The sequence below is a fragment of the Ornithorhynchus anatinus genome, chromosome 5 (genome assembly GCF_004115215.2).
Source record: "Ornithorhynchus anatinus isolate Pmale09 chromosome 5, mOrnAna1.pri.v4, whole genome shotgun sequence".
Lineage (NCBI taxonomy): Eukaryota > Metazoa > Chordata > Mammalia > Monotremata > Ornithorhynchidae > Ornithorhynchus > Ornithorhynchus anatinus.
In genome coordinates this window covers 14,300,684-14,320,240 of record NC_041732.1, presented here as the reverse complement: position 1 = coordinate 14,320,240, position 19,557 = coordinate 14,300,684, and the positions used below count along the sequence as shown (strand labels likewise).

The following is a 19,557-nucleotide window of genomic DNA, read 5'->3' as shown; positions in this document are numbered from 1 at the left end:
ATAATCATCCCACTAGGACTGTAAGATCCCTGAGGGCAGGGATCTCCTTATACTGCTCTGCCCATAGTAAGTGCTCAACAAATACCATCAATTGATGGATCAGACCCACCAACTGTAAAAAATTGAGCACTTACTGTGTGCAAAGCACTGGACTAAGCATTTGGGAGAGTAAACCATAGAGTTGGTAGACATGATCCCTGCCCAAAAGCAGCTGAAAATCTACAGAGGGAGACAGAAATTAAAATCAATTACAGATACGTACATTAGTGCTGAGGAGTTGAATGAAGGGGACAAATCCCAGGGGAAGGGCAACACTGAAGGGAGAAGGTGGAGGAGAAATGAGGGCTTAGTTGGGGAAGCCCTCTTGGAGGAGATGTGATTCTAATAAGGCCTGGAAGAGGGGGAGAGTAATTTTTTAAATTGTATTTGGTAAGCGTTTAACTTAGGCACTGCACTAAACGCTGGGGTAGATACCAGATAATCGGGTTGGAGAACAATCCCTGTCCCACATGGGGCTCACCGTATCAATCTCCCTTTTTCGGATGAGGGAACTGGAACTGAGTTGCCCAAAGTCACAGAGCAGACGAGTGGCAGAGCCAGGATTAGAACCCAGATCCTTCTGACGCCCAGGCTTCAGCTCTAGCTACTAGGCCATGCTGCTTCTGATGGTCTTTTGGATACATCAGGAGAGGGAGTTGCAAGCCAGAGGGAGGACGTGGAAGAGGAGTCGGTGGGCGAGAAACATGAGATCGAGGTAACGTGCGGAGGTTGGCGTTCGAGGACCCAGGTGAGTGTGTTGGGTTGATTTAGGATATCAGCAAGGAAAGACAAGGTATGGTAAGGTAAGGTCAAGACATCTCTCCTGCCAATTCCCCTGCTGATTATCTCTACACTAGTTACCCTCTTCCTCCACCATTGGCCTCTGTGGTTTTGTTTTTCTTTTAATTGTATTTGTTAAATGCTTACTATGTGCCAGGTAATAATAATAATGTTGGTATTTGTTAAGCACTTACTATGTGCAGAGCACTGTTCTAAGCGCTGGGGTAGAAACAGGGTCATCAGGTTGTCCCACGGGAGGCTCAAAGTCAATCCCCATTTTACAGATGAGGTCACTGAGGCCCAGAGAAGTTAAGTCACTTGCCCACAGTCACACAGCTGACAAGTGGCAGAGCAGGGATTCGAACCCATGACCTCTGACTCCCAAGCCCAGGCTACTTCCACTGAGCCACGCTGCTTCTCTACTGTTCTAAGCACTGGGGTACCCGAGATAGTTAGGCTGGACCCAGTCCCTGTCCCACGTAAGGCTCAGTCTTAATCTCCATTTTACAGATGAGGGAAATGAGGCACAAGGGAAGTGAAGTGACTTGCCCAAAGGTGAGACAGCAGACGAGTGGCAGAGTCAGGATTAGAACTCGGGTCCCCTGCCTCCCAGACCCTCTCCCTCGGCCACGCCAGGTTGAGTAATTGAGCCGGCAGCAAGCATTCCCTGAAGTTTTTCTGATCCCCGGGATCCGGCAGGAGTGGAGTCATGGCTCTACCGGGTGCGTGTTAACGGCGGGTGATGAAATCGGGTCGGGCCGCGCTCAAGACCAGGTTGAGGGATTAGCTATGAAGACACGAAGCGAGTACACACACTCTAACTCCGTTTTCTAGTTTCTCAGGAAAACCCCGGTGGGAACCGGGGATGAGAACTTCAGGGGGCATGGTGGTACGAAAAAGATCCTACGGTCACTTAAAACTCACCCAGGCGCTTAGTACAGTGCTCTGCACAAAATACGTGATCAATCAATACCAGTGGTCGGTCAACTGATCAATCGCCAGCCTTTCAGGGACAAGAGAGCAAGGTGGCACCAGAAGCCCTTAACGGAACTGACCTCCGCCGGTTGCACTTCACACCTCAGTGTCCAAGGCGGGGAACGCGTCTGCTAATTCTGCTGCGCTGTCCCCTCCCAAGCACTCGGTCCACTGTTCTGCACACGGTGAGCGCTCGATGAATACCAAAGATTGACTGGTGGAAACCGAAGTCACCAGCAGGCCTCAAAGCAAGGCCGCGCCATCCACGGAGATCCTCCGGCCACCCCGGGGCCTCCCGGGCGACGCCAAGGGTCACGCGACCGGTCAGGCTGGCGTCGGCTCAAGTCAACCGGCCAAGGAAACCGGCGTAAGCCCTCAATTGTGAAGGCGGCGGGGGGGGAGGGGAGATGGAACAGTAGGCTCGGGTGGAGGAGGGGTGGAGGGCTGTTGATTTAATAGCCCTAGAAGCCGGGAGAGGCCGGCATGCCAGACCCTCCAGGCTCCCCGGGCGCTGAAGCAGCTCTTCCTTGGCACATTGTGGCCCTCGGTCAGGTGAAATAACCTCCCCCGAGAGCCGGAAGGGATCTGAGATCTCAATCAATCCATAAGTGGTACCTATGGAGCGCTTCCCGCCCGCAGAGCACTGGGAGAATACAACGGGATCAGCAGGCATGCTCCCTGCCCACGACGAGCTGACGGGTCTCCTCTTCGGCAGCTCACTCCAGCCTGCCTCACCAGCATCTGCCGGGCCCCGAGGTGTCTCTTTTTTTGTGTGTGTGGTATCTGTTAAGCACTTACTGTGCGTCAGGTACTCTACTAAGCGCTGGAGTAGAAACAAGCTAGTCAGGTTGGTCACAGTCCCCGTCCTGCATGGGGCTCACCCCATCAATCCCCGCGTTACAGATGAGAGAACTGAGGCACTGAGAAGCTAAGTGACGTAATGATAATGATAACAATAACATAACAACTGTGGTATCTGTTAAAGCGCTTACTACGCACCAGGCACCTGTACTGAGCGCTGGAGTGGATACGAACCAATTGGGTTGGAAACAGTTCCTGTCCCATGTGGGGCTCCAAGTCTCAACCCCCGTTTTCCCAATGAGGTAACTGAGGCCCAGACCAGTAAATAATAACAATGGTATTTGTTAAACGCTTACTACGTGCCGAGCACTGTCCTCAGCAAGTGACTCGCCCAAGGTCACAGAGCAGCAGGGCCAGAATTTGTCTCCCAGCCCCGTGCTAGCCTATCCAAGCCACGCTGCTTCTCTTTTTGACAAGAAGCATGCCGGGGAGGGAAGAGCGCATCCGGTTTTGACCACGACGGGAACAGCTTTCCCTTCTGACGGCTGGCTCCGAGCGAGCAAGCTACTTGAGAGGACATGGCCCCTCAGCCACGCTCAGAGGCTCTCTCCTCCAAGGCATCTCCTCTGCGGGCGGGACAGCCGCTCAGTCTCAGGCCACTGCGGCCTTCAACCGACTCCAACGCCGCAACCGCTTCCATTTCCCCTCCTCCCTGACCTCCTCCCCGGCGAGGTCACTGCCGGAGGCTGCAGCTCGGGCTCGCATGTTAGCCGCACGCAGCCATGCGGTCCGGCCACCGACGGGGCCCCTTTCGTGACGACCCCCTCCCCGGCCGTGCGCACGGAGGCTCGCGAGGCACGATCAGAAATAATTGAGGACCGCTGATAGCAGCGTGAAAAAGCTGATTGGACGCAGGGGAGTCATAAGCCACTCACCACCCTGATCCCGTCTGCCGAGTCACATGCCCGCCCGCCCGCCTCCGGCCGGCCCGCCCTCTTTCCCTCCATGGAGTCACGCGAGGTTCGGCTTTCACTCGGGGGCCCGTTCGCTCATGGGGCCTCACTTCTCTAGCCCGGGATGGGGGACGGGGGGCGGGGGGAACAGCCGGGGCGGGACCCACAGTTGGGATCTTGGCGTTTGGCTTCAGCCAGAATCCAACCTGCCCCGCGCCCGGGCTGTCCCGCCTCCGGGGTTTTCGGTCTGGAGGTGGGTTGCCAACCTCCTTCCCTCCCTTCCAGGGGGCTCCACGGGCCACCGGCTGCCCTTCGTTCAGGGGGCAGCGGGTGGGGCGGGGGAAGACCGACGCCGACATCACCCGGGCCAAGTAGCGTGTCGGAAGTCGCGTTCGTGTCACCTTCGAGTACACCTGCGTGCCCTCCGAAGGGCCGCTGCTCGGAACCCACTCAGGGAAGGGAGCATTAAACTTCGGGGCACGTTTTCGTAGCCTAGAGAAAGATGAGGCGAAAACCCAGCCCAGCGCCGGGGCCGGCGCGACGGCCGGGACCCAAACGACATCACACTTTGCCCTAATTGCTTTTTGACAGGAGCGTGCGAGCGCCAAGAAAACTTCCCTTCGGAGCACACACGCAAAGTCTAACCGGTCAGACCGGCTTATCAGAAACAGGCCACGGGAGGAAGATAAACTCCGGCGGAAGGGAATCAAGGACGTAGCGTGTCAAACGGCAAACAATAACACCGCCAAGGGAAGGGGAAAAAAAAAACCTGAACGCCTGCCAAACCTAATTATGTTTGGGTTGGAAGGTGGATTTTTATTGTTGGGGAATCAAGGTGGTAAAATAGGTCAGCAGGGTTTCTCTTAATACTAATACAGATTTTACAGCTGCCTGGGAAAAAAGGGAGATATAATTATAACAATTCCGTGGCACGCAAGGCACTACTTGAAATCTGATTTAACCTCGGGGTGTTGAGAAAGTGTCCGCGGACGCCCGCGTGCTGCCCAGAAGAATGGGCGGCGGGATGACCCACGCCGACCCCGGCCGTGGTCGGGGGGAGGTGCGGGGGAACACGAAGGGACGAATCAAGGTCCCCGTCCATTCCCGCCATCCCTGCGGCCGGCTGGCTTCCACTGGGCACCGCCTTCCCTTCTCCCGGGGCCTGCCTTCCCAGGCCTCACACATTCCTCCTCACACCTTCTCCGCCCTCCCGGCCTGCACGGAGGCATCTCTCCACACCCGTGCCCTCACCCATCTCCCCGCCCTCCGGCTCCACGTCCGCACGTCCCCAGGTTTCTGGGGCAGGCGGCCAGTTTCTCTCCTCCTTCCCAGGGGCCTCTCCCGCCCGCCCTCCCGCTTCCCGACGTGGCATCCGGAGAGGACCCTTTCGACAGGACTCCGTCGCCGCCCTGAACCAGAGACTCTCCAAAATGGGGAATCCAGGGAGTCCAGAGCCCCAGCTGCTCGGTGGGGGCACCGGGGCGGTTCGTTAGCAAACCTCCTCTCCTCCCTCATAATAATTAATCACAATTCCTAATGATGGTATTTATTAAGCTCTGACGACGTGCCAAGCAATGTTCCAAATGCCAGAAGAAATACCAATCGGGCCGGAACCGGTCCGTCCCCCATAGCGGGGCTCGGGTAAGGGGGAGTCACAAGACACACCGCGCTCTCCTCCCGGCCCACTCTCCCCAGCCCACCCCAGATCACCCTCCCGGGAAGGAGCGGATACAAGGACAGGTGGAGCGGCTCTCGGGATCCGCACGGTGGATCTGGCCAGCAAGGGCGGCGGGATGTCCAGAGGCGGGGTCAGGAGTGGACCCCCTGGGAAATCAAGTGCATCATTCCGGGACCCGGTCCCAGAGGGACACAGGGCTTCCGGTGTTTCCCCCCGCCATCAACGCCAGACCCTCTACTCTGTTAGTCCCATCGGAGCGGGTGAAGGCCGGGACACGGAGCTAACCCCGCAGGCTAGGAGGCCCTTGTTCTACTGCTGCTTCCGCCCAACAAATCCTCCACGTTCGCCTCTCCAGCTCGGGGCAAAATCAAGGAAAAATATCATCATCGCTCATCAACGGCACGAAAATCCGGCCACGTTTTTACTGGGTGGTGGATGGTGAAGGGAGGTAGGAATGGAAGGGTGGTAAAGCATGCTGGGGTCACAGGCTAGGGGAGGGGGAAGGGTCAGTCACTGCCAGTCACTAGGAAAATATGGTCCCTGAATACAAGCAGAAAGCTAATTAGCCACATTAACTGGAGCTGGCGGGATAGCCAATCCTCAGTTCTCTAGGGGGAGGGCAAGAGGACAATTATCCAAACTAGCCTCAATTCTGCATCATCTATGCACTTGGATCTGTCTCCTCTGGACACTTGGTATTCACCCCTCCCTCAACCCCACAACACTCACGTACATATCCTACTTCAACTCTTAAGACTGTGAGCCTCAAGAGGGACATATATTTTACTCTCCCAAGCACTTACTACAGTGCTCTGGACACAGTAAGCACTCAATAAATACGACCGACAGGGACTGTGTCTGTCCTGATTAGCTTGAATCTACCCCTGTGCTTAGAACAGAGCCTGACACATAGTAAGCGCTGAACAAATACCATCAGTAGTAGTAGTAGTAGTATTAGTGCCCTTTACAAAGTAGATGCTCAACAAGTACTGTTGATAACTTGCAAGTATCCTCTGTCGGAGCAGCGCATTTCTACAGCCCCAAACGCTAGCCAAACTGCTCTTCCTCCAGTTCTCCAAGAATCACAGACTTTCCTTTGAGGCGAAGGCTCCATCTGAACCCTCTCGCCAGGCTACAGATACCCACAGCAGCTGAATTTCTGACGGCCCCGCATCTGGCTCAGGGAATTGATCGGGAAAGCTTAAGCAGGACGATTAAAAAAAAAGAAAATCAAATCCCTTCCCGTTCCAGCTGATCACCTGTCCTGAAGGAGGACCAAGCCAACGTCCTCAAATACCCTTCATGCCACCGTCCTCGGAAGACTTCTAGGATCAAACTCTGGCATTTTGGCAGCAACCCCGCAAGGATTTTTCCAACTGATCGACGGAAGGAATTTAAGGATGGAGAGCGCTAATTACTGAGGCTGGAGTTTGGCCAGGGCACCTGTACCAACAGCTCTCCTCTTGTCTAACGCTTCACAAGATTTTTAATGACCGCCCAGGGGGTCAGGACCTCAGTTTGGTGTCTCAACCGGAAAGCTTGGGCTAACAACCCAAGCAGCGTGGCCTGCTGGATAGAGCACAGGCCTGGGAGTCAGGACCTGGTTCTAATCCCGGCTCTGCCACTTGTCTATGGTGAGACCTTGGGCAAACTACTTCCACTTCACCGCCCTGTGCCTCAGTTCCTTCATCTGTAAAACGGGGATTAAGACGGTGAACCCCATGTGGGACAGGGACTATGTCCAGCCTTGATTAGTTTGTACCTAATCCAGAGCTTAGGACAGTACCTGGCACATAGTAAGCGCTTGACACATACCTTAAAAAAATAATAATAAAACAACCTCTTTCCATTTATGGAGGTCCAGCACCCTGACGGATTCCAGACCCCTTCAGAGTCAGGGACCGGGAGAGCCCTCTGGAGGATCATCATCATCACTGGTATTACTGAGTGCTCACTGTGTGCAGAACAACTGTACTCAATGCTTGAAGGGGAGATAGCGGAAGGATTCCTTGCCCGCAACGAGAGTCTAGTCCAGAGGAGCTCTCTGGACAGGCAGTGGCCCGATCCAGTGGAGCCAGCTGGCACGCACAAAACGTCGGGGGCCGTGGTCATTAGAAAGTTGCGTGACATTTTATGCAAAAGTAGGTGTGTCAATGCAGGTGTCCTGGCCTAGATCCAGCAGTTGTAATTTACATTCTGTTCCTCTGATAAACCCCTATAGCTCAAATAATTCCGTTTTCCCATTCCCAGGGAGACGGTACAACTGGTGCGGAACAGAGGCTCTGTTCCAGCCCCAGGGCGCGGATCTCTCGTGTAGTTACACCTTTTGGAGGGGCGGGTGGGAAGGGAGCCAACCTCCACAGCAATCCAAGTTTCCTGCTGTATCCAACGCCTGAAAGGAAAGCCTAAAGGTCAACGTAGAAGGGGCATCCTGAATTGGGAGTGGCAGGGAGAGGGGAAGAAAACTCACCATATTTTGATTCATTCCCCCCTACCCCGAGTCCCACTGCGCTTCTGTACATATCCATAATTTCTTTATTTATTCTAGACTGTGAGCCTACTGGGGTCAGGGAATGTATCACACTCTTCCAAGTGCTTAGTACAGTTCTTTGCACATAGTGCTCAATAAATACAACTGATTGATTCACAAACTTTCTCTTTTACCACACTCATTTCTTTCAGAGAACCTTACTGCCCTCAGATGTTTGTTTTTTTTACTGATCATTTTGATCATAAAAGCTTTATATTAAAAAAAAGTTCACAGTTGCTTTCCTGACTGCTTCTCGGCAGCAATAAGACCTGCTCCTATTAAATGGACACAAGGAGCTTGTCGGGAGACTGATGGCTTTGGAATAGTAAAAGACAATGCAGGGAGAAGCAGCTTGGGCTAAAAGCTGAAACAAATTCATCCTGAAGATCTCCAGCCTTGAACACAGATTTTCCTTCCCCTGCATATATGAGTGGCCCATGCTGGAGGGTTCCATGGCTCGCATAATCACGGCTCTACTCCAGCGCTTAGGACAGTGCTCAGCACATAGTAAGCGTTTAACGAATACCATTATTATTATTAAGCACTTGGGAGAGGACAGGACAACAGAGTCGGTAGACACCTTCGCTGCCCACAACAAGCTGACAGCGAAGGGCAAAGCTGGCTTTAGTCAAAGCTTCCGCACCCTCAATTTTTTTTTAAATGGTATTTAAGTGCTTATTAGGGATCAAACACTGTTCTAAGCTAACCTGGGGTAGTTACAAGTTAATTAGGCAGGACACACAGTCCTTGTCCCACATGGGACTCACAGTCTAAGTAGGAGGGAAAACAGGGATCTTCATTTTACAATTGAGGAAACTGAAGCACAGAGAAGTGAAGCGACTTGACCAAGGTCTGACTCCCAGGCCCAGGCTCTATCCACTAGGTCATGCCGCTTCTTCTTGGAGTTGCCAACTTTGCCAACTCCATTCTCCAGAGAAGAGCTTCCTGCAGGAAGGAGAGCAAAAGGAGGAAGTGAAAAAGGAGCCTGCCTGAAGCAGTGAAGAATGAGGCCACTCGCTTGAAGGCCTTGGGGGCGAATGCAAGTCAGTCGTAATAGTTGTGGCTTTTGTTATGCGCTTACTCTGTGCCAAGCACTGTACTAAATCCTGGGGTAGATTCAGGACAATCAGGACCCACCTGGGGCTCTAGTCTAAGTAGGAGAGAGAACTAGCATTGAATCTCCATTTAGCAGATGAGGAAACTGAAGCGCAGAGAAATGAAGTGGCTTGCCCAAGGTCACAACAGCAGGTAAGGGGAAGTGCCAGGATTAGAACCCAGGTCCTCATAATCAAGGACACAACATTAACCCCCTAGATTTCTGGCAACAGCTCCTAGTCCACTGATCCTTCCCTCCCCTTTGGTCACTCACCCTAACACTTGCCCCAATCTAATCCACAGCTACACCAGCACAGCCCATTTGCTGGTGTACTCCTAGATCACTGTGGCTTTTGAGTAGTGTTTGCTACTAGACACCCTGCCAGAAAACCAAACTATCAGTTTTTGAAAATTCTTCCTATCAAAAAAAGAAGAATGGGGAAAAGAGGACAAAAAAGAAAACTCTACTCAGAAACTTGCCGGCAATTGGTCTCCCATGGTACAGATACGTTGGATTTGCTTGGAATTGGTGAAGGGAAGCTTTGGTTGAGCCAAGCAGCGTGGCCTAGGGGAAGGAGCCATGGGCCTGGGAGTTGGAAGACCTGGGTTCTAATTCTGGGTTCTCTATGGCTTGTCTGCTGGGGTAACCTTGGGCATGTCACTTCTCTGAACCTCAGTTTCCTCACCACTAACACAGTGATTCAATACCTGTCCTCCCTCCCGGTTTATGAGCCCCAAATGGGACAGGAACTGTGTCTCATCTGATTCTTTCGTATCTACTTTCTCCCGTGTCTACAAGAGGGCTTGCTTGGCACAAAGTGGGGGCTTAAATACTACAATTATTAGTAGGCTCGTTGTGGGCAGGGAATGTGGCTGTTATATTGTTGTATTGTACTTTCCCAAGTGTTTAGTACAGTGCTCTGCACACAGTAAGTACTCAGTAAGTACCAATGATTGATTGATAGCACTATAGAGAAGAAGAAATACAAAGTAGAGTTGTCCTTGGATGACTCAAAGCTCCTGTACACACTCTTCTGGGAACATTTTGTCATCAGGAAAGGCTTACTGGCCATTTGAGGCGTGTTCTCGGGCCCAGACTAAGTGACCAGAAAACCAATCCTAAGCCCCACAGACGTCCCAAAGGCAACAGGATTCCATCTTGACGAGAGGTCAGTTGTAACCCTGGACCCAGACTCTGGAACTGACCCATCTGGGAAGCTCTTAGGCCTTCACTAACTCAGAGAAGCAGCCAGTCTACTCCATCTGACAGTTGTTGTTAAAAAAATTAAAATGGGGGAGGGGATGGAGAAAAAACCCCGTTGGCAAGAGCCAACAACAGGGCCAGAAGCCTGAAATGTGTTTTCCAGAAAGAAAAGGGTCGGGTCAAACAAAAGACTAAAATTAGCTGCTTCCCCAGAGGCTGGAAAGGTGTTTTTCCAATCAGCACCCTGACTTCCTTGGCCAGTCTGAGCCAAGGTTTTTGGGGAGAAGCTGGAGATCTGGGTGGCATGCGCAGTGCTCTGTACAGAGTAAACGCTCAATAAATACCATCAATCGACTGATCTGAGGGGTTGCTTTTTAATAAGCTTGGTGGTGGCAACCGAGGGTAAGGAGTGTCATGTGCCTGAGAGGCCTTTTTAATCAGCAGCTTTTAGGTGAGAGAACAGAGGGGAGGAGGATGAGAGAAGCAGTGTGGCCTAGTGGCTAGAGCATGGACCTGGGCGTCAGAAGGATCTGGGTGCTAATTCCGGATCCGACACTTTTGTGCTGTAGGACTTTGGACAAGTCACTTCACTTCCCTGGGCTTCAGTTACGCCATCTGCCAAACGGGGATTAAGACTGTGAACCCCATGTGGGACGGGAACAATATCCACCAGAATACATTGTGTCTGCCCCAGCGCTTAGTACAGTATCTGGCACAAAGTAAGTGCTTAACAAATACCACCCAAAAAAGAGAGAGAGAACAAGAGTCACTTCCTTCCACGCTTGGTTAAATTCAGATCAGGAAAACTTTCCCAGGCTGATTCACAGGAAGGGAAAGTGTCCGATTGCTTCCCTGCTCTTGGCTTCCCTACTTACGGCCACTCCAAGCTGACATGGCCAACCCCCAAGTCCTCTCTGTGCCGAGAATTCCTGCCCTTCAAGAGGCTGCAGAGGTAGCCAACACACTCCGGCGCCTCTCCCGACTCCCCAAGCGTGGACTATCTGGGCAAACCCTGGGGCTCTGCTGAGAGTAGCCCAAGTCAGACCAACAGGGGAAAAATGGAGCCCGAGGAGATTTGGCTGTTGAGAACCAACTTGCTCAGGACCGGGCTGAGGAAAGCTTCGTCCCTGGACGCTTAGGCTAACCTCAGCGTCTGCTGGTCTTCCCTGAGGACAAGGAATCTCAGGGGAGCAGTTCCAAGCCCCTCAGGAAACCATCCCTCTTCCTGGCAGCGAAGCCGGCTTGGTCTTCCAACTGAACACTGGAACAGGTTACTGATTCTCTCCCTGACTTTTGCTTGCCCATTAGAGGGTCGCCACATCTTGCAGCTAGGAGAAAGAGACTGACCCAGAAACACAAAGTGAGAGACCTACAGAGAGACAGGCAGAGACAAAGATTTGTTAAGCACTTACTATATGCCAAGCACTTGGGTAGATACAAGATAATCAGATTGGACACAGTCCCCATACCACTTGGGGCTTACAGTCTATTGAGGAGGGAGAACAGGTATTTTAATCCCCATTTTACAGATGATGACACTGAAGCCCAGAGAAGTGGCTTGACCAAGGTCACACAACAGGCAACCGGTGAAGCCAGGATTAGAACCCAGGTCTTCTGCCTTCCAGACCCATACCCTTTCCACTAAGCCATGCTGCTTCACCTTCCTGCCAATCCCTTCACTGCTACAGTTATTCAAAGTTCCCAGATCTAGTCCGCATTCCCTGACTTCAATTTATCTACCTCCGAAAACCTCACTCCCCTAGGGCTTTCCCCACATAAATCCATGTTTCCCCCAAATAGTGTGAAAAAACGAAACTGCATCCTATCAGGATGCCAGGAAGACAGGATCTCTATTCAGATTTAAAACCATGCTTACACAAGACTTTCTCTTAGTTACTGGTACTGAGCATGGGGATAAGCATTCATTTCTTCTCTGCCCAAGGTTATACCCTCTCCAACTAGTCCCCTTGCCACTTCTGTGCCCCCTGCATACTTTTTATTTTTTTAATGGTAATTTGTTAAGCATTTACTATATGCCAAGCACTGTTCTAAGCACTGGAATAGATTAGACACAAGCTAACCAGGTTGGACACAGTTCATGTCCCTCATGGGCTCACAATCTTAACCCCCAGTTTACAGATGAGGCACAGAAAAGTTAAGTGATTCGTCCAAGGTCACACAGCAGACTAGTGACAAAGCTGGGATTAGAATCCCGGTCTTCCAACTCCCAGGCCTTTGCTCTTTCTACTAGGTCACGCCGCTTCCCACTTGTGAGCAACTGTAAACTCACATCCTCCCATTAATTAAAAATTCACCTCTGACATACCCTATCACCTCTCCCCTTCTCTGCAGTTTTGCACATCCTCCTGCCTTCAGGACGTGACTACGAGGAGTCCCACCGACACCTCAAGTTTAATGGGTCCAAAACTGAACTCCCCATCTTCCCATCAAAACTCTGTTCTCTCCTTGTCTTTCCCGTTACGGTAGACGGCACCATCATCTTCCCTGTCTCACAAGTCCGTATTCTTGGCATTATCTTCAACTCCACTCTCATTCAATGTCAGGAAATCCTGTCAGTTCTATGTTTGCAACATCCACCCTTTCGTCTCCATCCAAACCGCTACCATGCTGATCCAAGCACTTAACCCATCCTGCCCTGATTACTGTATCAGCCCCCTTGCTGGCCCCCCTGCCTCCTGTCTCTCTCCCACTCCACTGTGCAGATCATTTTTCTACAAAACCATGTCCTGGTCTACCGAACTCCTCAAGAACCTCCAGTGGTTGCTTAGCCATCTCTGCGTCCAACACAAACTTCTGACAGTCGGCCTTAAAGCATTCAATTCTCTCCTCTCCTCCACCTTGCCTCACTGCTCTCCTTCTACAACCCAGCCCACGCACACCACTCCCCTAACGCCAACCTACTCACTGTACCTCCATCTATCCCATCGTCGACCCCTTGCCCTCATCCTCCCTCTGGCCCGCAAGCTCCTCCCACTTCATATACAACAGAATCATATCTCCAAAAGGTCTTCCCCAACTAAGCCCTCATTTCCCCTCACTCTTCCGAGCCACTTGGATCTCTACCCTTTAAGCACTTCATAGTCACTCCACCCTCAGCTCCACGGCACTTATGTATGCATCCATAATTTAATTATATTAATCAACCGTCTCTCATTCAACTCCTTGAGGGCAGGGAATGTGTGTACCAACTCTATTGTATTCTCCCACGTTCTTAGCACAGTGCTCTGCACAGAGTAAGCACTTAATAAATACCACCGATTGACATGTAAGAACTCATGTACATATTCTTCCTCCTACCTGTCAGTTATCTTTCAGTCCATCTCTCCCATGAGAGCGTATGCTTCTGGAGGGCAGGGACCGTTTGTGTACCTACTGCATTCTCCGGAGGTACACAAATACTGTGTTCTGCACACAGTAGGAACTCAAATACCACTAAATGATTCAACACGGATTAAAAAAAAAAGGCTAACATTTTCAATCAACAGTTACTGCCACCCCCAGCCCCAAGAATCAATCGTATTTATTAAGCACTAACTGCAGGCAAAGAACTTGGGACAGTATGATAAAACTCAATTGGTAGACTTGTTCCCTGCCCACGAGGAGCTGACGGTCTAGAGGGAGAGACAGACATTAATGTAAATAAATTTTGGACAATGGATACGTACATACGTGCCGTGGGGCTGAGCGGGGGTGAATAAAAGTGCAAATAAGTGAATAAAAGTGCAAAAGTGCAAAGGTGATGCGGGAGGGAGTGGGAGAAGAGGAAATGAGGTCTTAGTCCTCTTGGAGATTTGCTTTTAATAGGGCTCTGCAGGTGGGGAGAGTGATCATCTCTGGGACATCTGAGTTTACTTTATTTCCCTCAGGGATACAGCCAAAAGTCATGCAGCAAGATGGGTCTGGAACAAAGCAAATAGCCCAAGCAATCCCCCAGATGAGCGGTAATAATAATAAGATGGTACTTGTTAAACACTTACTATGTGTCAAGCGCTCTAAGCATTGAGGTAGATACAAGGTTGGACACAGTCCCTGTCTCACATGGAGCTCACAGTCTTAATCCCCATTTTACAGAAGAGCTGAGGCACAGAGAAGTTAAGTGACTTGATCAAGGTCACAGCAGTCAAGTGGCAGAGCCGGGATTAGAACCCACATCCTCTGACTCAGCCAGTTGGTTCCTGAAGAGTTCAAAGTTGACTCTAGATGAAAATTGAACCAAATAAGCACATCAGACCAAATTCTTCTAGGAGTATAGGTTAGGATTTGGGGGGAAATGAATTAACTTGGGTCAGAAATCAATTCTTCCTCAAATGTACTACCTGGTGGTCTGAAAAAAGAACCATACCAGAAACAATTCACATTACTGAGAGGAATCTAGCTTGTGGAGGTGGCAAAAAGTAACTTCCAAACAGTTAGTGCATTGCTCTGCACTTAGTAAGCACTCAATAAATAATGTTGAATGAACTACAAAAAAATACACTCCCATTCTTCATTGTTCCAAATCCCCTTGGGAATAATTCATACACACCCTTCAGCCCTCTCTAGTACCTATATACTTAGTGAAGCAGCATAGCGTAGTGGATAGAGCATGGGCCTGGGAGTCAGAAGGTCATGGGTTCTAATCCCAGCTCTGCCACTTGTCTACTGTGTGACCCTGAGCAAGTCACTTCACTTCTCTGTGCCTCAGTTCCCTCATCTGTAAAATGAGGAATGAGGCTGTGAGCCCCACGGGGGACAGGGACTGTGTCCAACTCAATTTGCTTGTAACCACCCCAGCGCTTAGTACAGTGCTTAGCACACAGCAAGGGCTTAACAAACACCACAGTTATTATATTTATTTTGTAACCACTCTCAGCACTTTTGTATACTTGTTTATTTAACTGTACATTCGAGAATCTTTTTCTGTCTGGCTCCCGGATTAAAGGGCAAGCTCCCCGGGGGTAAGGAATGTATCACTTCTTCACTTTGTTTTCCCGATGGATGCTCGGTAAGTACCACTATTTTGACGAAGGATAACAAAGAAATTTATTAAGTGCCTACTATGTGCCAGGTCCAGAATAATCATACTGAAATTTAAAGAGGGAGAATGGGTATTTTACCCCCGTTTTACAGATGCAGAAAAAGAGGCCCAGAAAACAGTGACTCGTCCAAGGTCACAGAGCACATATAGGGTAGAGCCAGGACTAGGCCCCCTCCCACCCTGCACTCATCCCGTGCTCTTTCTGCTACACTTCACTGCCTCCCAAGAGAAGAGAGTTTCTCCGGAAGGGGAGAGGGATTAATGCAGTCGATTCTCATCAGGGCTCACCGGTGCAAAATTCCTTGCTCGAGTTCTGGGGCACAACGATTCTCCGGTAGACAATGGGCTCAGCCTCCAGGATGTTCTCGTCGTGGCGGTAGCGGGCGGGCCTCTCGTTCGGGGTGCCCCGCGAGCGGGTACCGCTCCGCCTCTCGTGCGTGTCGATCTCTTCAAACACAGCTGCTTTGTCAAACAGCGCCAGGTTCCCTTCGAAGTCAAAATCCGTATCTGGGATCTCTTCGATATCATCCCCGAAACACTCGTCGTCTTTATTCTTCATCTGGCCGTTCTTTAAGCCACTCTTCTTTGGAGTCGCCTGATTTGGGTGTCGGCTGCTAGATGACCCTAAAGTTGGAGGAGGGAGAGAGAGAGAGACCATCAAAACCAGGCATCCTTTGACCTTCGCTTCCAGATCCTTGGGTATTTAAATGTGTATAAAAAACAGCCAACTTCTAACCTTCCTCTTTTGCCCAAAGTTTCTCCATTCTACCGTGTGGCCTGCTGGACAGAGCACAGACCTTGGAGTCAGAAGGACCTGGGTTCTAATGCTGTTCTGTCAAACATTGTTCTAAACACTGGGGTAGGTACAAGTTAATATGGTCGGACACAGTCCCTACCCCGCATGGGGTTCACTGTTTAATAGAAGGGAGAAGAGAAATTTAATCTCACTTTACAATTGAGGAAACTGAGGCGCAGAGAAGTTAAGTGACTTGCCCAAGGTCACACAGCAAGGAACCTGCAGGGTTGGGATTAGAACCTAGGCTTTCTGACTCTCAGGCTCGTGCTCTTTCCGCTAGGCCATGCTGCTTCCAATTTGACACTTGTGATACCTTGGGCAGATCACTTCAATTCTCTGGGCCTCAGTTACCTCATCTGTAAAATGGGAATTAAGACTGCGGGCCTCATGTGGGACGGGGACTGTATCCAACCTGATCTGATGTCCACCCCAGTGCTTAGTACAGTGCCTGGCATATAGTAAACACTTAACAAATACCACGATACCAACACTGCTCTGGAAGGCTCCCTACTCCTGTCCTCGGCATCTTGAATAGACTGTAAGCCCGTCAGTGGGCAGGGACTGTCTCTATCGCTGATTTGTACATTCCTAGTGCTTAGTACAGTGTTCTGCACATAGTAAGCGCTCAATAAATACCACTGAATGAATGAATGAATCTTGTCAACATGTCAAATACCCCCGGTCCTCTAACGTGAGGCAGTCTCTTCACTAATGGGGCAGGGCTGGGCCCAACCCGACTCAGGCTATCACATGAACACTCCCCAGTCAGGTTCTAACTTCCAACTAATCCCGGCGTTCTTCTTTACTCATCTCTCCAATTTGCCCCATGTGTTCAATCTGCCACCAAATCCTGACGGATCTACCCTCACAACATCGCTGGCATCCTCTCCATCCAAACTGCTACTGTGCTGATCTCCGCACTTTTCCTTCCCCGCCTCCCGGCTCTCCCCACTCCACGCTTCACTCTGCTCCTCAGATCAGTCTAAAAATTCATTCAGTTCATGTCTCTCCTCGCAAGAACCTCCATCTGCCTCCGTTTCAAACAGAAACTCCTTGCCATAGGAGCAAGCGCTCAATCAGCTCGCCCACTCCAATCTTACCTCGCTGATTTCCTGCAACCCAGCCCCCACACTTCACTCCTCTCGTGCCAATCACCTCACAGTACCTCGATCTCATCTGTCTTACCGCCAACACCTCACCCACATCCCCGCTCTGATCCGGAACCGCCTCGCCTGGCCCCCCCATACATGAAAGATCACCATTCTACCCCCATGGTCATAATATCCTGTGGGCAGGGTACACATCTACCGTCTCTGGGATACTGTACTCTCCCAAGTGCTTAGTCCAGTGTTCTTCGCAGAAAGCACTCAAATACCATTTATTGACTGATAGGCAAAGGGCACATTGAGAGGATGTATAGTAGGAGAGGGGACACAGAGCCCCATCCCCACCCAGTGGACATTCAAACCCACTCTGGCAGAGTCATCTTTATTATTCTCAGGACCCGAGCGAGGGCTTCACTCACCTCATCCCACCCATCCTCTCCTACTAGTCTCCCCTGAACCCCGCCGGCAAGGCAGGTGGGCAGAAAGGGTTACAGTTGTATGAAATTGGTCACTGGCATCTGAGTGCTGAGTAAAAGAACACTGTACTAAGCACGTGGGACAGCAGAACTCGAAACAGTTGGTACACATGTTCCCTGCCCACAGGAAGCTTACAGTCTAGAGGGGGAGGCGGTGAACGCAAGAATGGCACCCAAAAAGCCCACAGCTCCATCCGTCAAGTTGGCGGAAGAACCGGAAAGAGCCAGAAATTGCTCCTGCTCCACCGATTCTAAGGACCCCTACTAACTCCTGTTACATTGAACTCTCCCAAGCGCTTAATACAGTGCTCTGGCTCGCAGTTAAGCACTCAGTAGGTACCAGTGATCGACTTACTGAAGCTGCCGTTCCCTCTGTAAGGTTGCTCAGCTGGGAAGTGGCGATTCGCCCAGGCCTGTAATGCGAGCAGAAAGCGGCCTCTTGCTTCTCCAGCATTTGCCCCGCCCAATCTTGCATCCCCACTGCTTTCGTGAAACCCACTCGGTGCTCTTTGCTCCGCCTTCTTCGTCTTCATTCTCAACTTTCAATGAGAAGCAGCATGGCGTAGTGGATAGAGCATAGGCTTGGGAGTCAGGAGGTCATGGGCTCTAATTCCAGCTCGGCCACTTGTGTGCTGTGTGACCTTGGGCAAGTCACTTCCCTGTGCATTACCTCATCCATAAGATGGGGATCGAGATGGCGAGCCCACTGTGGGACAGGGACTTGTGTCCAATCCGATTTACTTGGATCTACCCCAGCGTTTAGCAGAGTGCCTGGCCCATAGTAAGGGCTTGACAAATATGACAGTTACTATTATTATCGTCTCCAAGCAGTCACCTGGGAGCGCTCAGTACTCAACCCTCAGCCACGCTGTTTGCCATGCTTAGAGAGAGTCGAGCCCTGAAAAGGAGACTTTTGTTTAGCCTAGAGTAGTCTAGCAATTGTGCCAACTGGCCCGGGATAGACTGAGGAATCCCCACCCACCTGGGACTTTCAGTTTATCGGTTCCTATCGATCGATGGTATTTATTGAGCACTTACTGTGTGCAAAACACTGTAGTAAGCACTTAGGAAAGTACAACGTAACAGAGTTGGCAGAGGTGTTCCCTGCCTACAACGAGCCCACCTTAAATGCCGCCGTCTCATGAGTTTCCAGCCTCCAGACCGGGGCTGGATTTCAAGACCTGTTCGCTACAGGCCATCAAGATGGAAGCTTCTTGGTGGATGACTAATGATTCCCGGGCACAATTTGAGAATTTCAGTTATTTGCTCTCGGTTGGTAGATGCAGTGATTACAAGGTTCATGTTCCTACCACACTTAAAGTTGAACTTCGCCCTTGAGCTTTGAAGCTTTATATGCTCTCTGAATTCACAAGGGGAAGTCCACTTCAAATCTCCTTATTCATTCATTAATCAGGGCCATTCTGTGTGGCCACACCGTTTTTTTGAAGGCACACCAAAGTGTCTTTCTCCCCAAGTCAACCCACGACATCGGGCCAGTGGGTAGGAACCGTGCAGAGACATCCAACCTGCGGAGAGTCTTTGATCCCTCTTAGCCTACACTGATTTTTTCATTCTAGGTGGAGAGCAGCTGCTGGAATCTCACAGGGACTAGTAGAATACTGAAGTCGCTTCTGGCCTGTCAAGACAGACATCAACAACAATGGGGCTGTGGCTTAAAGAGCCCCCATGTTTCCTGACCAGCCTACCTGTACGTCGTGGGGTTCTGGCAGCCAAAATTTGAGGTCCCGGTTTCCCAGGCCAACGAGATTACTTTTTGCTACCTGCCTAAATCCTTTTGGTCTCCTTAAACCTGGATCTTTAGCAGCTAATCTTTGTGATTGTCACCAGCAAGTGACAGAATGACAAAAACAGAGAAGCAATGTGGCCTAGTGAAAAGAGCACAGGCCTGAGAATCAGAGGACCTGAGTTCTAATCCCGGCTCTGCCACTTGTCTGTCTTGTGGTCTTGGGCAAGTCACTTCATTCCCCTGGGCCTCAGTTACCTCAACAGTCAAATGGGGATTAAATCCTCCAATTTAGAGCCCCATGTGGGTAAAGGCTGTGTCCAAAGGGATTATCTTGTAGCT

The 19,557-nt window shown here is 50.8% G+C and overlaps 1 protein-coding gene across 2 annotated transcripts in view; it reads right to left on the bottom strand.

Moving 5' to 3' along the window:
• The window catches only part of EDC3 (enhancer of mRNA decapping 3), a 54,332-nt gene that overhangs the window by 9,557 nt on the left and 25,218 nt on the right, over nt 1-19,557 (bottom strand). For both annotated transcript variants that reach the window (XM_029065097.2, XM_029065098.1), the window contains one exon: nt 15,382-15,717. In XM_029065097.2, coding sequence (XP_028920930.1) covers nt 15,382-15,717 — 336 coding nt within the window. The remainder of the gene's footprint in view (nt 1-15,381; nt 15,718-19,557) is intronic.